Consider the following 18,748-nt stretch of genomic DNA (forward strand, 5'->3'; position numbering starts at 1 on the left):
TTTACTTAAAAAAGGTATAACATATTCATCTCGTTAAACTCAACCGTTTTCGAGATAAACGCATTTTACATCTATCATGCAAAATTCAATTGTTTGCATTTCATTGTAGTTACTAAAAACCATTTGACATATTATCCTTGTCATACTTAGCAGCAATTGTAAGTACTGTGCAACCTTGTAAATTGTATTAAACAAATATTTCTGGCTACTACCAGAGGCGTACGACATTCACTTTCCCCTGTCGTACGTCTCTGGTAGTAGCGGGAAACTATTTTTTAACATAATTTAGTAGGGTGTGCAGTACCTACACTATCTGCCAAGTATGACACGGATATGTCAAATAGTTTTAAAATATTATTTTTTTTAATAATTTATTTTTTATTTAAAACGTTAAGAATTATTTGTACATGAAACACGCTGAAAGTCCTCCGTCTAAATATTTGAAAATTCCGACTCAGTTTACAGTTGTACACTTTCGCTACGCCCTGTATATCGATCTTCCGCAAAGTGCAGAGTATGGCGTTATCCACTTCTCACGGGTTTGGATGATTTGTTTCGTTGTTCGTACAATTCTTTGAAATTTGGTGTACAAAGGTGCCCCAAATTGTTTATATCCTACACAATTGTAAACGGAATATTTTTAAAGAGGTTCCACGTTAGGTAAAGACTCAGAGCATAAAAGGTTTTTATGACATTTACCGTTTTGAGTTATTTTGGTCGATATCCAAATATCTATATAGAGGAAGAATCCCTGCAGTGTTGTAGTTTGCAAGATAAAGGCTTTTATGGCATTTACAGACAAGAAATACATTGAATGTTTGTATCGGGACCGGAAGGCTCAACCTAAAATAAGCCGATGCCTTTAGTAATAATGATTCTCAAAACTAACTCTAATTGTATGAGTGAGTCATCGCATTTCGTGTAAACTCAAGGGATTTTGTTATTGCGAAGTTTAAGTGTTTGTAATTGGTTGAAGGTAGGACCATCATGGCGTTCGAGGGATGTCTTGAGAGTTTTTCTGACAATTTGATTGGTAGAGAAATATCTGGTATGATTCCTATTGGTCTAAGTAGGAAGTCACTTTTTTTTGGGAGAGGAACCCAAGTTTTAGAAGGATCGAGTTAGCGGTCCTAGAGATCAGTTCCACCAGGGCCACCATCGAGTTGAGTTTAGTTTTGGTTCCCTTAGGGCCATCGTCATGGAGTTGAGTTCCATTGAGTGTTTCCCAGTCGGCTAGGTTAATTCCAGCCCGGCGAATGTGATGGTGTATCGTGAACTCCGGCGATTTTTCCGCTGTTTCTAAGCAAATCGTCGTTAGGTATCATTTTATACCAATGTTGGTATCCACTAATTTCTTTTAAGCAGTCAGAACCAGAAGTAGGAGAGAAGAGTTTCAATTTTCTCATTACTATGTTTAACAGTGCAGTTAAAACATGTAGTATGTTCACATACTTTATTTTGGTCAAAGTTAATGAACTTTCAATAATCAGGTTCGAGTCCTAACTAAATAATTTTATTCGAGTAAAAGTAAAATATGATCCAGTTTAACGAACTTTTAAACTATTTATCTTCAAGTGAAAGCTGAATTTTTCTATAATAATGTTTTGTTTATAAACAATGTACTGTTTGCTGTTTGCTGTAACTAACGACAGTGAAGTGTTTCGCGAGTGCAATAGCGTCTTGGACTTTCGAATCAAGCTACGAGGAAGAAGCCAGGACACTAATTGTTAAGGTATAATTTTTATATTTGTAAAACTGTTCGTTTCATCTTTGATTAATTGGTAATCTGGTCTCTAATTATAACAGAGAGATCAGAGATTAATTTTTTTGTTTTTAATAAATAATGTTTGATTTTCAATAATTTATTTTCTTCCCTTCTCTCTTGAATCGTAAGAACATTAAAAAATTGACTGAGTATAGAATTCTGAATAAATAAGGTAAGTTACGTTATAATATTCTGTATATTATGTATATTTTTTTATTTGACTATTTTCTGTTTTATTTTGATCTAATACCATTTTTCTTTTAATATTTGTTTTTTTTTTGTATAAATTCTGGTTCCTTAGGTAACCAGTGGCGCCCAATATTTTATTTTTTTTTCTTTATATTTTATTTCACATCCATATTCCGATTTTTCTATCTTTCTAATTTTTCTAAGCTAATAAGAGTATATCATAACATCTATTAAAGAATCCACTCCCTAAAATCTCTTGATGTCTTGAGCAACCGAGGTACTTAATAAATTTTGTAGCACGAATTGTGTCAGATCTATATATCTTTTTGTTTATCCAATTAGTCGCGCTTCATTAAAATGGCTTCCATTCGAGGGGCTCTTTCATAAAATTAACCGTGCTACATACATAGTACTTTAAAGCTATTTGACATATCCTTATCATACTTGGCATAAAGTGTAAATATTGTACACCCTACTAAATTCTGTTAAATAATAATTGTTTCTGGCCACTACCAGAGGCGTACGACACGTGATAGTGAATGGTTGATCCTTCTCAAATTCTAGGAGACTGACGAAGCTGCTATTTTAGTATAATTTTTAGATTCTCCAATACTTTCTATGAAAATAATATACTCTTCATTCGTAACGATAAAGTCATTAGATTTTTAACTTCAAATATCTCGAAAACTGATGAATTTATCGTTACGATGAAAAGTATATTATTTACATAGAATGTATTGAAGAATCCAAAAATTGCACTAAAATAGCAATTCTGTCAGTGGCGTAGAATTTGGGAAGGGACAACCATTCACTTTCCCCTGTCGTACGCCTCTGGTAGTAGCCAGAAACGTTTCTTTAATACAATTTAGCAGGGTGTACAGTACTTACACTTGCCGCCAAGTATGACAAGGATATGTCAAATGGTTTTTAATAACTGCAATGAAATTCAACAAATTGAATTTTGCATAGTAGACTTAAAATGCGTTTATCTTGAAAACGGTTGAGTTTAGCGAGATAAATGTAGTAGGTATACCTTTTTTAAGTAAATAAATTAGTGAAATAAAAGTTTTTATCTTAAAATTATGTAGAGTGGGGGATAAAAAAAATTGAACGTATTAAATGACCGCTATAAGACGTATGTAGCGCCCTCTGAGTAATATATAATTTTTGGTAGGAAATTTATATTTATCGTCTTAAAATACCCCCACCTACCAAATTTCGTGTCGTTATCTCATGCTTGTCAGGAAATATTAAAAACTTAATAAAATAAAAATTTAACTTTGACACCCTGTATTCCGTTATTATCAACTTTCGTACTAAGGTAAGTTAGCTTAAATCGACCTATTTTAACCTCAGAAATCTAAGTTTAAGCTATGACCCATTCTTTACCAAACACCCTATATTTGTGTAAAATTGTGGTTTCCCATTATATTATTGCAATAAGCTCTATACTCTATAGCAGGGGTTCCCAAACTGGGGGGCGCGCCCCCTTGGGTGGCGTGAGGTCATATCAGGGGGAGCGCGAGACAAGTTGAACATTAAATTAAATTTAGTTATTTTTCTAAAATTCAAAAGTAACCTCTTGTTAAACTGTGTTTGGTAACGCAGAGTAAGCAAAAGTTATCTCAAATACCTCTTTTTGACAACACTGTGAAACGCCGCATTGATGATAGGACCGAAAGCATACAAAACCAGGTAGTTGATGCAGTAAAATAATCGCCATTTTTTGCTATTCAGCTAGACGAGAGTAATGACATAGCACAATGTTATCAGTTAATTGTTTATGTTCGGTATATTCAAGACGAAAAAATGAAAGACGACCTATTTTTTTCTACCGAGTTGGAGACTGAAGACTACGACAAAAGCTATTAACGTTATGAAAGCAATGTGAGAGGTTTTTGACAAACATGAACTCTCTTGGCAAAAATTAATCAGTTTATGTACATATGGCGCACCTTCAATGCTTGGTTTTCGCTCAGGCTATTTGCAATTAGTAATAGAGAAAAATGCTGATGTGATTGGGATACATTGTTTTATAGATCGACAAGCCTTGGCAGCAAAAACCCTTCCAAATGAACTTATGGCTGTCTTAAAGTTGTGTATTAAAGTAGTGAAGTACATAAAAAAAAAACAGTGCGTTGAATACTCGACTGTTTAAAACTCTTTGTGAATATTTAGAAAGTGATCACAAAACACTGCTACTTCATACAGAAGTACGATGGCTCTCAAAAGGAAACATTTTGGCAAGATTATTTGACCTTTGAGATGAAGTAATCACCTGGGAATATCAAAAGCAAAATGAGCTAAACATGGCCTTCAAAAAACATTGTACCCAAGTAATATTGGCTTATTTGTCAAACATCTTTGACTCGTTGAACAGCCTTAACCTAAAACTGCAGGGTGGAGACTCAAATATAGTAGTTACTCATTGTAATGGAGGCTTAGTTACTCAACTTTGGAGGCGTAAAATATCAACAAACCCCTGAAATTATTCAAAATTCTCTAATGTAGAGCCAATCTCAGAAGAAACACGCTTCAATGATATTTATCAAGTTTGAAAGGATCAAGTTTGAAAATCCAAATATCAAACCATTTGGAGAGCCTAATTGAAGAGTTCCAGAAATACTTCCCAAACACTTGTGACAATTTTATTTACAGAATGTCAACTGATCCATTCCATGTCAACATAGACTCCCTGCGTGAATCACTTCAAGAAGATGCTTTGCAAATAAATCCAAATGATTTTTTGCATGATTTCTCTGCCAAATACTTTGTTATAATGGACAAACCATCATTTTGGTTAAAATATTTCAAAGTGTATCTTAGTGTATCACGGGAAGGTCTTCATTTATATTTGCCTTTTTCAAGTAACTATTTGAGCGATTTTCAATACTTGTGGCAATTAAAACAAAGTATTGGAATAAACATGATGTTGCTAGTGACTTGTGCTGTGCACTTACTAAAACTCAGCCACGAATAGGCATACTAGTAAATAAAATGCAGGCACATCCATCTCACTAACCAACCTAATCTATTTTTCTTTTATTAATAATTTTTGTATTTTATGGAAACTGATATTGTATCCTACGGCAGAATAAATAAATGTTTTGTTTTCAAGCTAATACTTATTTTTTTTTGTTTTGTTCCTATTTAGGCGCATACAATTAATTGTAAGGGGGGGCGCGAGAAGCTTTGGTTTCAACAAAAGGGGGCGTGGTACAAAAAAGTTTGGGAACCCCTGCTCTATAGCATTGCGATATGATTATGGCATGGCATACGTTAAAACTTAACAAATCGCTGCCTGAAAAATAAGGCAAGATAGATATTATATCAACTTTTGACATATCGCACACCTAGTTTAATATTGCCACAAGTGCAAAACACAATATTCCCGAGAAATGAGCAAAACGTTCTGTAGTAAATGCGTTATGCCCTCTAAATAATTTATTTTGAGAGTGACTGGCTTCAAAATTACAATTTAGGTAGTAAATTATACACTTATTGGCTGGATCTTATTACAATTTATTAAAAATAAAACTTTATTATTGTTTTGCTAGTTATGGCGATATTGCATTGTGAAGAAAGTCATTTATAAAAAAATTCTTAGGAGATACGGCGGCAATATAATGAAAAAATCAATTGATTTTTGCAGTTGTGGCCGTATTGAATTATACCGGTTGTATTGTGGCAGTGTATATTATCGCCACATCTCTCTTGATTTTTGCAGTTGTGGTTGTATTGGACGTATTGAATTACATCGGTTGTATTGTGGCAGTGTATATTATCGCCACATCTCCCAGTTATGGCCGTATTGCATTTTCAAAACAACCAAAAACCCTACAGTGAAATACTGAAGTAACTTACTTTATACTTATCCAAAACAATATTTTAGTTCAGGCTGTATTGCATTAGATGGGCCATTATATAAGCAATATTTTACAGCCTTAACCCAAAATTCGAATTTTTTGCAGTTGTGGCACAATTGAACTAGGTGTGCGATATTATTTTAGATATGATCTGATTTGCCCATTTCTCAAGTAGCAATCTCACAACAGCAATAAGTTAAGTAAAACCATATAAGAATAAACCTGACGAACGCCCTTTCTTTATAGGTGACTAGTATATTTGTGGCTCCAATACTGGCTGCAGCTCTATTAAAAGTTGGTCGCCCAGATGGTTTGGATACCAGCAGTTTATGGAATTTTGTAATTAGTGGTGACTATTTCCCAAAGTCACTTCTGCTAGAGCTCCGTAATCTGCTTCCAGGGACTTTTGTGTTTAATGCATACGGACAGACGGAAGTGAGTGGAATATTGACGGTTTTCAAAAGTTCAAGTGATAAAGAGGCGCTGTATTTGCATTCGAAGCCAACATCTGTCGGATTGATTATAGCAGGAATAAAAGCAAAGGTGAGTTAATGGGGTCAAAACTTTTGCCTTCTTAATAACAATTTTCACATTCTTAATATCATAATTTTAGAGTTGTCTACGTTTTTTTTTTGTACCTTTTCGATGAACAGGTGACAGATAATCCTCAAACATTGCTTTATCCTAAAACTATCCTATCTTTATTTTATAATCCTAGAACTTAGTTTTTTTCTTGTTGGGTTTCATTTTAATCTATTAAAAATTTACAATTTCATTTTATTTACCTACAACAAAATCTAGGTTACTAATAAATAGGGAGCGGATTCATATGCAATAAATTTTGATGAAATATGCGCATATATATGCAGTAAAAAATTACGAAATATGCGCAACATATGCACAAAAATTCAAAAAAATGCGCATTTCGAGAACCCACAAATTTTCTGTTCTATTCTGTTCTAGGGGGTTATTTTATAGGGGGCGGCAATCTTATTTATTATCTTTCAAATAAAATCATTATTTTTATATACAGGGTGTCATGAGGAACTGTACATACTCCTACCTCGTATAGAGGCCCCTATGGGGAATAACAAATGACCGTTAAAAAGTGTCTGCTCCCATTGTTTAATAATATACAGGGCGAGTTTCGCATTTTGACAGAAATTTGTATTCGTCATAATTTTTGAACGGTCAGATCGATGTGTTTCTTATTTTGGTCAATCGTTACACTATTGCCACCTAATCAACTCATTTATTCAAACTAGAAAAAAATCAGGTCCGGCTTTAAAAAATTAGTTCGTTTGGGTCTTAGAAAAAATTTCACCTCGTATAAGCTTTTTGAAAACTAATATGAATTTTACAAATTAGACAAATAGGCAATTAAAATAACATATTTATTTTTTTCCGCACACGATTGCTTAATTTTTTATAAAAAAAAAGGTTATGAATTCAAAGTTTGGTAAAGTGAACCATAGATTTAACAAAATTAACTTTTATTACCAAAATTAATTTTTTTTGAACAAATATTTAATTTATGTTACCACCAATCAACTGATTTATTCAAACAAGAAAAAATCAGGCCCGGATTTAAAAAATAAGTTCGTTTTGGTCTTAGAAAAAAATTTCACCCTGTATACGCTTTTTAAAAACTCTAATATGATTTTTACAAATTAGACAAATAGGCAATTAAAATGGCATATTTATTTTTTTCCCCACACGATTACTTAATTTTTTATAAAAAAAATCAAATTTGACTATGAATAATTAAAAGTTTGGTAAAGTGAACCATAGATTTAAAAAAAATAACTTTTATTACAAAAATGAATTTTTTTGAACAAATATTTAATTTATGTTATCACCCAATCAACTGATTTATTCAAACTGGAAAAAATCAGGCCCGGATTTAAAAAATTAGTTTGTTTGGGTCTTAGAAAAAATTTCACCTTGTATACGTTTTTTGAAACTCTAATATGAATTTTACAAATAAGACAAATAGGAAATTAAAATGGCATATTTATTTTTTCCCCACACGATTACTTATTTTTTTATTAAAAAAATCAAATTTGACTATGCATAAAAAGTTTGGCAAAGTTTTTGCATAGATTTAAAAAAATTAACTTTTTTTACAAAAATTAATTTACAAAAACAACGTTTTTCTTAAAATTAAAAGTTTTACCATTTTTTTTTTTTTCTATAACACGTCTAGATCTAAAACTTCCCATACCACTTCTTTTGGACTCTATAGTTTAACATAGACGTGATCAAATTGATAAATTTTAAATTTTTCCACCTAATTTTTGCGATTTACAAGTTTGCAACTTTTACAAGAAGAAGACTGAAAGTCTACAACAATTTTCATAGTCTTCACAATGGTAAGAGGTATGTGCTGTAAAAATTTCAGAAAAAAAAATATTAAAATGGAACAGAGTTGTAGCGAGTTAAACCGTGAGTTCATTTTCTTTTTCATTTTTAGGTTAAAATTCCGTTTTTGACAAATTTGATTTTTTAATAAAAAATTAAGTAATCGTGTGGGGAAAAAAATAAATTTGCCATTTTACTTGCCTATTTGTCTTATTTGTAAAATTCATATTAGAGTTTTCAAAAAGCGTATACAGGGTGAAATTTTTTATAAGACCCAAACAAACTAATTTTTTAAATCCGGACCTGATTTTTCTCTAGTTTGAATAAATCAGTTGATTGGATGGTAACATAAATTACTTATCTGCGCAAAAAAAAATTTTGCAATAAAAGTTATTTTTTTTTTAAATCTATGTTTCACTTTACCAAACTTTTAATTCATAGTGAAATTTGATTTTTTTATAAAAAATTAAGTAATCGTGTGCGGAAAAAAAAATAAATATGCCATTTTAATTGCGTATTTGTCTAATTTGTAAAATTATTATTAGAGTTTTCAAAAAGCGTATACAGGGTGAAATTTTTTCTAAGACCCAAACGAACTAATTTTTTTAAAGCCGGACATGATTTTTTTCTAGTTTGAATAAATTAGTTGATTAGGTGGTAATAGTGTAACGATTGGCCAAAATAAGAGACACATCGATCTGACCGTTTAAAAATTATGACGAATACAAATTTCTGTCAAAATGCGAAACTCGCCCTGTATATTATTAAACAATGGGAGCAGACACTTTTAATGGTCATTTGTTATTCCCCATAGGAGCCTCTATACGAGGTAGGAGTATGTACAGTTCCTCATGACTCACCCTGTATATGCAATTTATTCACATTTTTTACAAAAAACTGATACCAATAGTTACCTATTGAAATATAGTTACCTATATAAAAAATGCGCAATAACTTCCTCTTAAAACCTACCAAATTTCATTTCCTTATCTCAACCGGTTTTAGAGCAATAAATAATAATAATAAAAAAGTTAGGTACTTTAACAACTAGCCAGGTTATTCATCAATACAGGGTGTTTCTAAATTAGTGCGACAAACTTCAACGGGTAATTCTGCATGAAAAAATAATGACCGTTTGCTTTATAAACATATGTCCACAAATGCTTCGTTTCCGAGATACGGGATGTTGAATTTTTTCTTACAAACTGACGATATATTTATTGCTCTAAAACCAGTTGAGATATTCAAATGAAATTTGGTAGGTTTTAAGAGGTAGTTATTGCGTATTTTTGAAATACAATTAAGGGGATGGGTACGTATTTTCGGCTGCAATGCTATTCAAATGGGGATTCATTTTTTTCGAATCCTGAGAAAACTAATAAGTATTTTTAAAAAATTTAAACGCAGAATAAAAGATTACGTTATTAGCGAGGGCCGAAAGTCCCTGAGAACTTCTATAATATTTATTTTAATAAGTTACAGGGGTGAAAACTAAGAGAAAGTTTAGTGTGATTTTTAAATTCAAATATCTCATTTAAAATAAACTGTTTATTTATTCTAAGGGACTTTCGGCCCTCGGTAATAATTTAGTCTTTCATTCTGCGTTTAAATTTTTCAAAAATATTTATTGGTTTTTCAGGATTCGAAAAAAATTAACACAATGTCCGTGGTAATATTTTCCAAATCTATCTTTGTCTTACAACGCACTCAGTCGAATAGAATATTGTCAGCATATTGTCAGTCAGACAGTGACAAGCAGTGACAATTTTAAATATTTGTCATGGCATCGGAAATATTTTGAGTTGTTGATTAAATAATGTGGATATGTATATAGTGTATTTGATAAATAATTAATTTAAGATGTGAACTTAATAAAAAGTTATTTATTGTGTATTATTTGTGGAAGATCCAAGCAGAAAATACACCAGGATAATATATTTTTTGATCCAAGTAATTTGTTGTTAAAGATGTTCAAAATTGTAAGCGTTCCATAGTAACAATATAATTATTAAATCACTTTAACACTTTTCCTCTTTTCTCGATTGAGTATTGGTTTTCATTATAGACGTTTCACGTAAATTGTCAAGGTCAAGACAGCAAATTAGTTACCATTTCAATCCAGAGATGTCGCAGTCACTCAATTGTCTTGTCATATTTAAAATTTGACAATTAATTTAAAATATTATTTTTTTGTTTACTATTTACTTCACAATAGTTTAGTTTACACTATGAGTTCGACAATCCAGTGCTGTGTTTGTAAAAAAAACAATATTTTGCTCCATAGGTGTCCAAATCCTGAAATGCAATTTCGACTTTAAAGTTATTAGGTAAGGTATTTATCTAAAAAATCTTCCTACAAGTAATCTTTCAAAAATGTTCATTTAACTAAATAAACTTGCGTGCATAGAAATCCGGCCAGTTAAAAATTTGGTCATTTTTGATGCCGCCGGTATTCGCGGTGTGCAAGTACTTGGAAGAGAATTGAGAAAAGATCATGCGCGAATAGCGGAGAAATATTGCAACTTTCTTAAATAATTCATATTGTCAATTGAAATTGTCAAATTGACGTACATTTCATATCTACTGTCATTGAAGAAGAAAAATTATATATTGCTCCACAATATTGATATGATATGGAATTATTGCTTGCAGTACTGCATTTTAATAACTAATTTTATTTACTAGTTACAATTGTTTAGGTTTTAATAACATAACATGAATGTTATTTTTTCTTCTTATTATTTTTTTGGACTATGGCCTTGACAATTATCCAGTAACCAGGGCTAATATAATTGGCCAATATAATTAAAAGTGCGAATAAAGTTGTAGAGCGTAGAAATAGGTGTCGCTTTGCCGAACTTGCACCGTCCCAATACAATGATACAGATGGGTTCTTGAAATGTGAAATTTGCCACTTGTATTTGTTCTTACCTACCTGTTCGATTTTTTATTCTATGGGCCCTAGTTTCATGCAAATTAATAGTTAACAGCATCTTTAGATATCCAAAATCTTTCTACACTGTTTCTGTGTTCTCCTTCCTTCTACAATATTTATCATTTCCAGAAAATATTCTTTCCCAGATAGCACAAGTACGTTTTATGGACATCCAATGGACGTACATCTGTGTACATTGGAACGTCCAATGGACGTCCCGCTAAGGTACAATGGACATCCGATGGACGTCCAACGAACGTCCAGAGTTCACAAAATTGGACGTCCATAGAACGTCCGCTACAAACGTACAGTGTACGTTGTTGAAGCTTTCAGTGTACATCTTATGTACATTCAATGTACATCTGATGTACATTCAATGTACGTCTTATAGTCATTTTTGTAGGGCACTTTTCAGAAAGCAATCTAGTGTCCATAATTTTTTGAATACATACATAGCAAAAAGCCTTTAGGTATAGGAAATAGTTCCTATAATACTAAACTTAGGTATACTTTAAAATATTACACAAAATACCTTTTTTATTTTTCTTTATTACAACTTTATTATAGGAACTTCATTAATGCACGATAAACAGCAAACACAAAGATATCACAGGATTATTATATTGTATGTAATAACTTAATAAAGACAAAATTCAGATAATGGCGCCCCATCAAGCATGCACATTCAAGAGGTTTATTTCTGTTCTGTTCTTTCCAAATTCCAAACATTATTATTTCTTAGAACTTAGAGTCAGTCACTACGGTTGTATATTGCAAGCGAGTTTGCCATTCTGTGAATTATCATAAATAAATCCTCCTTCAGTATTCCACAACAATTAACAGCGATAATCCCCCAAAAGTACCTGCCTAATACACCTTTTACAACCGATAGCCTGAAGAGCGACAACGTTGTCAAGAAGATTCTTATTTAGTTTGGCGCAGGGCCCCCGTACCCGGGCGTGCAACGCGTGCGACGCACGCGGGCGCTACCCCAAAAGGGCGCCAAACCGAAGGTTTGGCAAATAAGAAATATTTGCAAATTCATTTTTTATACAATTTTAATTTTACATTTTTAACGAACATCTGGAGAAATTTCAAAAATAAAAAAATATCGTGTTATTAGTGAAAAAATAATTATTAAAATATTATTTTATATTTGGTGTTAATAATTTACTACTATTATTGTATTTTTTTTTAAACAGTATAATATCGGAATACTTATTTTGCAGTCCTTTTTCTTAATTGGTAAAAATTTGTTTACAGGTCAAAACTTATTGGGATAGTAGATTTGATACGATGTCTTATTATGATAATGTTTTTGGTTTTTTCAATGATATTTTTACATTAATTGACCATGATATTTTAAAATATTGTCTTGCTCTTCACAAAAGATAACTGATCCAGTAAAGACCGAGGCAGAAGTTGCAACTGATTTATTTAGCGAGATAAAAGCTTTATAATTAGGTACTTTAATTACCTAACTCATCAGATCCACTTGATGTTCTTCAAAATATATTTGAAAATAATCTAACTTCATCTTTACCAAATATCACTGTTTCATGAAGAATCATCCCCACTTTACCGGTGTCTGTTGCTTCTGATGAGAGATCATTTTCAAAATTAAAGTTAATTAAAAATTGTTTGAGCTGTACTATGGTAGACGAAAGATTATCTGGTTTGGTAATGTTAACAATCGAGCAAGAGCGCATCAATAAAATTGACTTTAAAGATATAAAAGAATTTGCTGCGGTCAAATTTAGAAAAACACCCATTTAATTCAACTTAGATTTAAGATATCGATTTCTAGATTTAAGGACGTTGGCGCAAAATTTCGCGCCAATATATTTTAAATGCATTAATTTTTTTCGAGTCCTGAAGAAACTAATATGAAAGAATTTTTGAAAAATTGAAACGCAGAATGAAAGATTGCATTATTACCGAGGGCCGAAAGTCCCTGAAAACTTCTATAATGTTTATTTTAATTACAGGAGTGAAAAAAAAACAGAAAATTTAGTATAATTTTTAATTTCAAATATCTAATTCAAAAAAACTTTTTGGTCATTTTAAGGGACTTTCGGACCTTGATAATAATGTAGTCTTTCATTCTGCGTTTAAATTTTTTAAAAATACTAATTAGTTTTCTCAGGATTAGAAAAAAAAATGAATGCATATAGAACATAATGGCTCGAAATTTTACGCCTACGCCCTTAACTCATATAAATATTAACGTTTTATTTGTTTTTTGCCATTATCAGTAAATTAGTTATAAGAAAAATAAAATTTGAGTTCTTGCTATCTCTGTTGTTTTATTACGAGTAAAAAATTAAAAATTATACATAGATTTATTTCATAATTGGATATAGGTGGATTTAAAGGGCGCCAAAATATATTCTGCACGCGGGCGCAGCTCAGCCTTGCGGGGGCCCTGGTTTGGCGCGAAATTTAACAGTTACAAAATGCACATTTAAGATTTAAATTGGTAGTGTCTAATTATTGTAAGTTCTATAATTACCGATGCGCGATGTAGCTCCGTTATTCTGAAAAAGTTTACCATCGTTTTATCATCATCTAATATTATTTAGGTTTAATTAAAATAATTTTAGTGGTTCAGTGTTTTAATTCGATGATGAAAAAATATGTGACTACATTTATTAGAAGCTTCTTGTATTCTACTAATAATATTGCTTTGATTAAAACAAGAAGCTATATATAATTACTCATAATAATAGTCGCGTTTTGCGTAAAATCTCCATGGACCACAAATGGATGTCCAATGTACGTTGAAATCAAACGTCCAATGGACGTCGCGTAATGGACGTACATAGTACGTCCAGTTTTGGTCCATGGACGTTTGGACATTAAATGTACGTTATATGGACGTAAATCGGACGTTGTGTGCTATATGGGTTATTAGTTATATTTTAAGTGAGGTTCATTTTTAAGATGTAAATATTATGATTTTCGTTGACAATGACAAAAATGTGAGGTTAAAAATCCTTGAACAAACGTTGTTATGTATTTTTCTATTCTCATACTATGATTCACTCAATTTGTACCCTACGAGCTCCCAGTGCCGGATTAACCATTAGGCAAAGTAGGCAGTTGCCTAGAGGCCTCGCAGCCCTCGCAGGGCCCAAAACGAAAACTATAAAATTGTTAAAATATAAAAATTTGCTAAATTTTTATCTTTAACCAACTGACAGTATAATCTAAACAATATGTTTCTACGAGTTGTATCTGTTTTGAGTAATTAAAATATTTTTATACCTGAACCACCCTAAACTGTTGAGAAACATTTCAGGTACCCAGGGCCCCCGTAAGAACTACTGGCGCCTGTGTGCAAAAAAGGATTTTGGCGCCCCTTGTCATTTTATAGGCATAGGTATTTTAATAATGTTTTTTTATTTATTTTTTTGGGGTCCGGACAAATAATCCCCGGACCAATAATCCATGACAAAAAATCCCCACAAATTATCCTTGGACAAAAAATCCCCAGACAAAAAATCCTCGGACAAATAATCCCCGGACAAAAAATTCCCACAAAAAATCCCGGACAAATATTCCCCACAATTTTTTTGGATAAAATATCCCCACAAAAAGTCCCGGACAAAAAATCCCCACGAATTATTTGTTGCCGGATAATTCTCTAAAAGTTTTACCGAAATTTTACTAAATTTCGAATTCCAATTCCATGCCGAAATCTTCAAATTTTACATTAATCGTCCAACACTACATGGAATACAATTTTTACGTACACCCAGCTCGACCAAAATGGCCGAGTTGGGCGTACAGAAGAAACTAACTGCGGTAACGCAAATGCATCTAAGTAACTTCTTTGTACAAGTTAGAATAGTGGGGAAAATATCAAAAGGTTTCTGCGTAAATTCTGGACTGAGACAGGAAGATCCGTTGTCAGCATTGTTGTTTAATCTGGCCTTAGAATATGTCATGCCAAAAATTTATCCAAAAATCAAACCAGACATAGCTACTCGGGGAGATTCCAAAATACTTATTCAAAACAGAGTGAGCAAAAGATTTAAGCCAATAATTACAACATGATTCCCACAGCCTTAGCTCACTCCCCATATCATTCTCTCCCACGATTTTTGAAAAAACTCACACTTTTTTGTTACGTAAAATTTGAAATTTTCGATATAGAATTGGAATTCGAAATTTGGTACTTAATCGAAATTACAATTCATGCTTAATATTAATTACTATTCATTATTTTCGTACCGAAAAACCTGTTTCATGGCGATGGCTATCTACCTATACCAATTGCATTCACGGGAAAACTTTTAGAGAATTATTCGGCAGCAAATATTTCTTGGGGATATTTTGTTCGGGATTTTTTGTGGGGATATTTTGTCAAAAAATATTTGTAGGGATTATTTGTCCGGGATTTTTTGTAGGGATTTTTTGTCCGGGGATTATTTGTCCGGGGATTTTTTTGTCTGGGGATTTTTTGTCCAGGGATAATTTGTGGGGATTTTTTTTTCGGGATTATTTGTCCGAGGATTATTTGTCCGAGGATTATTTGTCCTAGCTTCAATCCACAGGGTGCCAGGCGATGTCGTGGTTGAAAAATTATTTAAACATTTTTTTTAAACCAATTCACAAAAAAAAATTATTTCGAATAATTTTTTTAGATAACTTGGGTCACTCTGAGTAAAAAAGGTCTCTTGTCATTTTTCTCTAAAATGGATTGTTGTCGAGTTATACGCGATTTAAGATTTGAAAAATGCGAAAATGACCATTTTCAAGGCTTAATAACTCGATTAACAATTATTATTATGAAAGTCAAAAAGCGACCAAATCAAAGTTTAAAACCCCTCCTTCAACATTCTGAAGAAATTTTTGTCATTATTTTATTACAAAGCTGTTGTTTTTAATTATTAACAATTAGCGCTATAGTCCAGGCTGTGTCGTTGCCAACGTTAACAAAATTATTTCGATTAGATTTCTTTGCAAAAACTTACTCAAAAAAGGTCCTATAACAAATCCACAGGGATCCAGGCTGGTACCTTGGTCGAAAAATTGTTTAAACAATTTTTTTAAACAAATTCACAAAAATTATTTTTTTACTTCGAATAATTTTTTTTTTTTAAATAATTTGAGTCATTTTGAGCAAAAAAGGTATCTTGTGATTTTTCTCTAGAATTTATTGTTGTCGAGTTATATTATAACTTAGTTATATTATAACTCGACAACAATAAATTCTAGAGAAAAATCACAAGATACCTTTTTTGCTCAAAATGACTCAAATTATTTAAAAAAAAAAAATTATTCGAAGTAAAAAAATAATTTTTGTGAATTTGTTTAAAAAAATTGTTTAAACAATTTTTCGACCAAGGTACCAGCCTGGATCCCTGTGGATTTGTTATAGGACCTTTTTTGAGTAAGTTTTTGCAAAGAAATCTAATCGAAATAATTTTGTTAACGTTGGCAACGACACAGCCTGGACTATAGCGCTAATTGTTAATAATTAAAAACAACAGCTTTGTAATAAAATAATGACAAAAATTTCTTCAGAATGTTGAAGGAGGGGTTTTAAACTTTGATTTGGTCGCTTTTTGACTTTCATAATAATAATTGTTAATCGAGTTATTAAGCCTTGAAAATGGTCATTTTCGCATTTTTTAAATTTTAAATTGCATATAACTCGACAACAATCAATTTGAGTGAAAAATGATAAGAGACCTTTGTTACTCAAAATGACCCAACTAAAAAAATTTGTTCGAAATGAAAAAATTATTTTGTGAATTTGTTTAAAAAAAATGTTTTAACAATTTTTCGTCCACGGCACCGCTTGGCACCCTGTGAATTTGTTATAAAGACCTCTTTTTGAGTTAGTTTGTGCAAAAAAATCGAATCGGAATAATTTCGCAAAGGGGGCGACGATACAGTCCGGTCTAATTAGTTATTTGATAGGTATGCCATTTTCAAATATTGTCGATTCATCATTTGAGCGCCGCAGAATCGTTCGCTTATCGATGAGATAGAATTACCGCCCACACACTATTGCTCAACCAATGGGTGCGTTCGGACGACCATAGCGGCTGGCTGCCAGCAGAAATCGGCTGAGTGGTTGCATCCAGCCGTGATAGGGAAAGCTTAGTAAATCTCTCAGCGGCTGGCTTCCAGCGGTGACGTCTGACAGCTACTGCTGGCTCAGCTGTCCAGCCGCTGTGGTCGTCCGAACGCACCCAATGTGTTTGGAATTTTCCACGAAATCAGCGCATAGTTAGGTATTTCTTATCTACAGTTCGGTGTTTGTTATTTTTATAGCGGGATTTTTTATTTTATGTTTATAGAAAGACTAAAAATGTCATCCAAGATCCAAACAAAATAAAACTGAACTATTTAATTTCTTAACTTTTATTTTAAAAATAATTTTTGCTCTTTTATTTTTGTTTGTAAATATTTTTGTCCTTTTTGACCCTTGGTTTTTGGCGCCCCTAAAGGACGGCGCCCGTGTGCATTGCACACTTTGCACATATGGTAGCGGGGGCCCTGCAGGTACCCTAGTAAATACAAGATTTTAGTACCTACAATGGGGTAAGGTTATATCAACCATAATAAATTTATTTGAATTTGGACATTTGTCACGTACATTCTATGAAGTTTTATAATTCTATTGTATATACTAAAACTACTATATATAATTGGCGTTGGGTGGTTTTATTTAAACATCGATGGTTCTTTCAATCTAATATTTATATCGAAGTCATCTTTTCTTAGTTTGGTTTTGTTCTTTTTGTTATGGTGTTGTTAGGTGCAATAGTTGATTTTATAAATTTGCACATCAGATTGATTAATATTTTATTCTAATAACTCTTCATTTTAAAGTAGTGCCAGGGCACTTTTAAGTGATCGCCAGACGCCCTAACTTTTGACTTAGTGTATTTATCTGTTGTGCTTGGTATATTATTGGAATTTAAGCATTTGTTTTGATCTCTACAATACTTAAAACAGTTAAGTTATTTTCAATAAAATGTATATAGTTCAGGGTAATACCTAAGGTATTTTCCATAACACTTCAAGAGCAAGGACACTGAAGCGTTTTTTCGACAAGTAATGCCTATAAGAGCAAATTGTAACTATTTCCTGCGTAGGATCTGGCGGCCATTTTTATTTATAAACGATTTATTGTCAAAAAACGGCATTTTTCCTTTTTTTTTAAATCAATTGAAAACAGTGAAACATGGGTTTTTAGTACAAACATCTTCGAGAGTATGGAAAAAGCTTTAAAATGGATTATTACAAAGTTTGATACACTCAATTGATACTCAAAGTATATTATACTAATGGATTATTACAAAGGTTAATATAATTGCGAAAATGGTTAAAATTGCAAAAAATCAAATTCGCATAACTATTGTAAAAATGAATATACAGCTTTGAAATTATTGTCAAATGAGGGTTCTTTGGTGCTTAATACGTGACAAAAATTTAAAAGCGATTCATTCAATTGTTTAAATTTTATTCAAATTGTTTATCCCAGAGAGCATTTTTTGCAATAACATGTCAGAAAAAAAATGACGTTAGAACCAATGAAAGAGCATGAGCTATATTTTCAACTTGATTAAAAAAAAAGTAAATAAGAAATGCATTTATTAGTAATAAATAATT

The 18,748-nt window shown here is 31.9% G+C and overlaps 1 protein-coding gene across 1 annotated transcript in view; it reads left to right on the plus strand.

Annotated features, from left to right (window-relative positions):
* LOC126892163 (uncharacterized) overlaps nucleotides 1-18,748 on the plus strand; it is a 140,838-nt gene that overhangs the window by 94,270 nt on the left and 27,820 nt on the right. Inside the window, exon 6 of the mRNA XM_050661636.1 lies at nucleotides 6,067-6,363. Within this exon, the coding sequence (XP_050517593.1) occupies nucleotides 6,067-6,363 (297 nt within the window). The remainder of the gene's footprint in view (nucleotides 1-6,066; nucleotides 6,364-18,748) is intronic.

Source organism: Diabrotica virgifera, chromosome 9 (assembly GCF_917563875.1).
Source record: "Diabrotica virgifera virgifera chromosome 9, PGI_DIABVI_V3a".
Taxonomy (NCBI): domain Eukaryota; kingdom Metazoa; phylum Arthropoda; class Insecta; order Coleoptera; family Chrysomelidae; genus Diabrotica; species Diabrotica virgifera.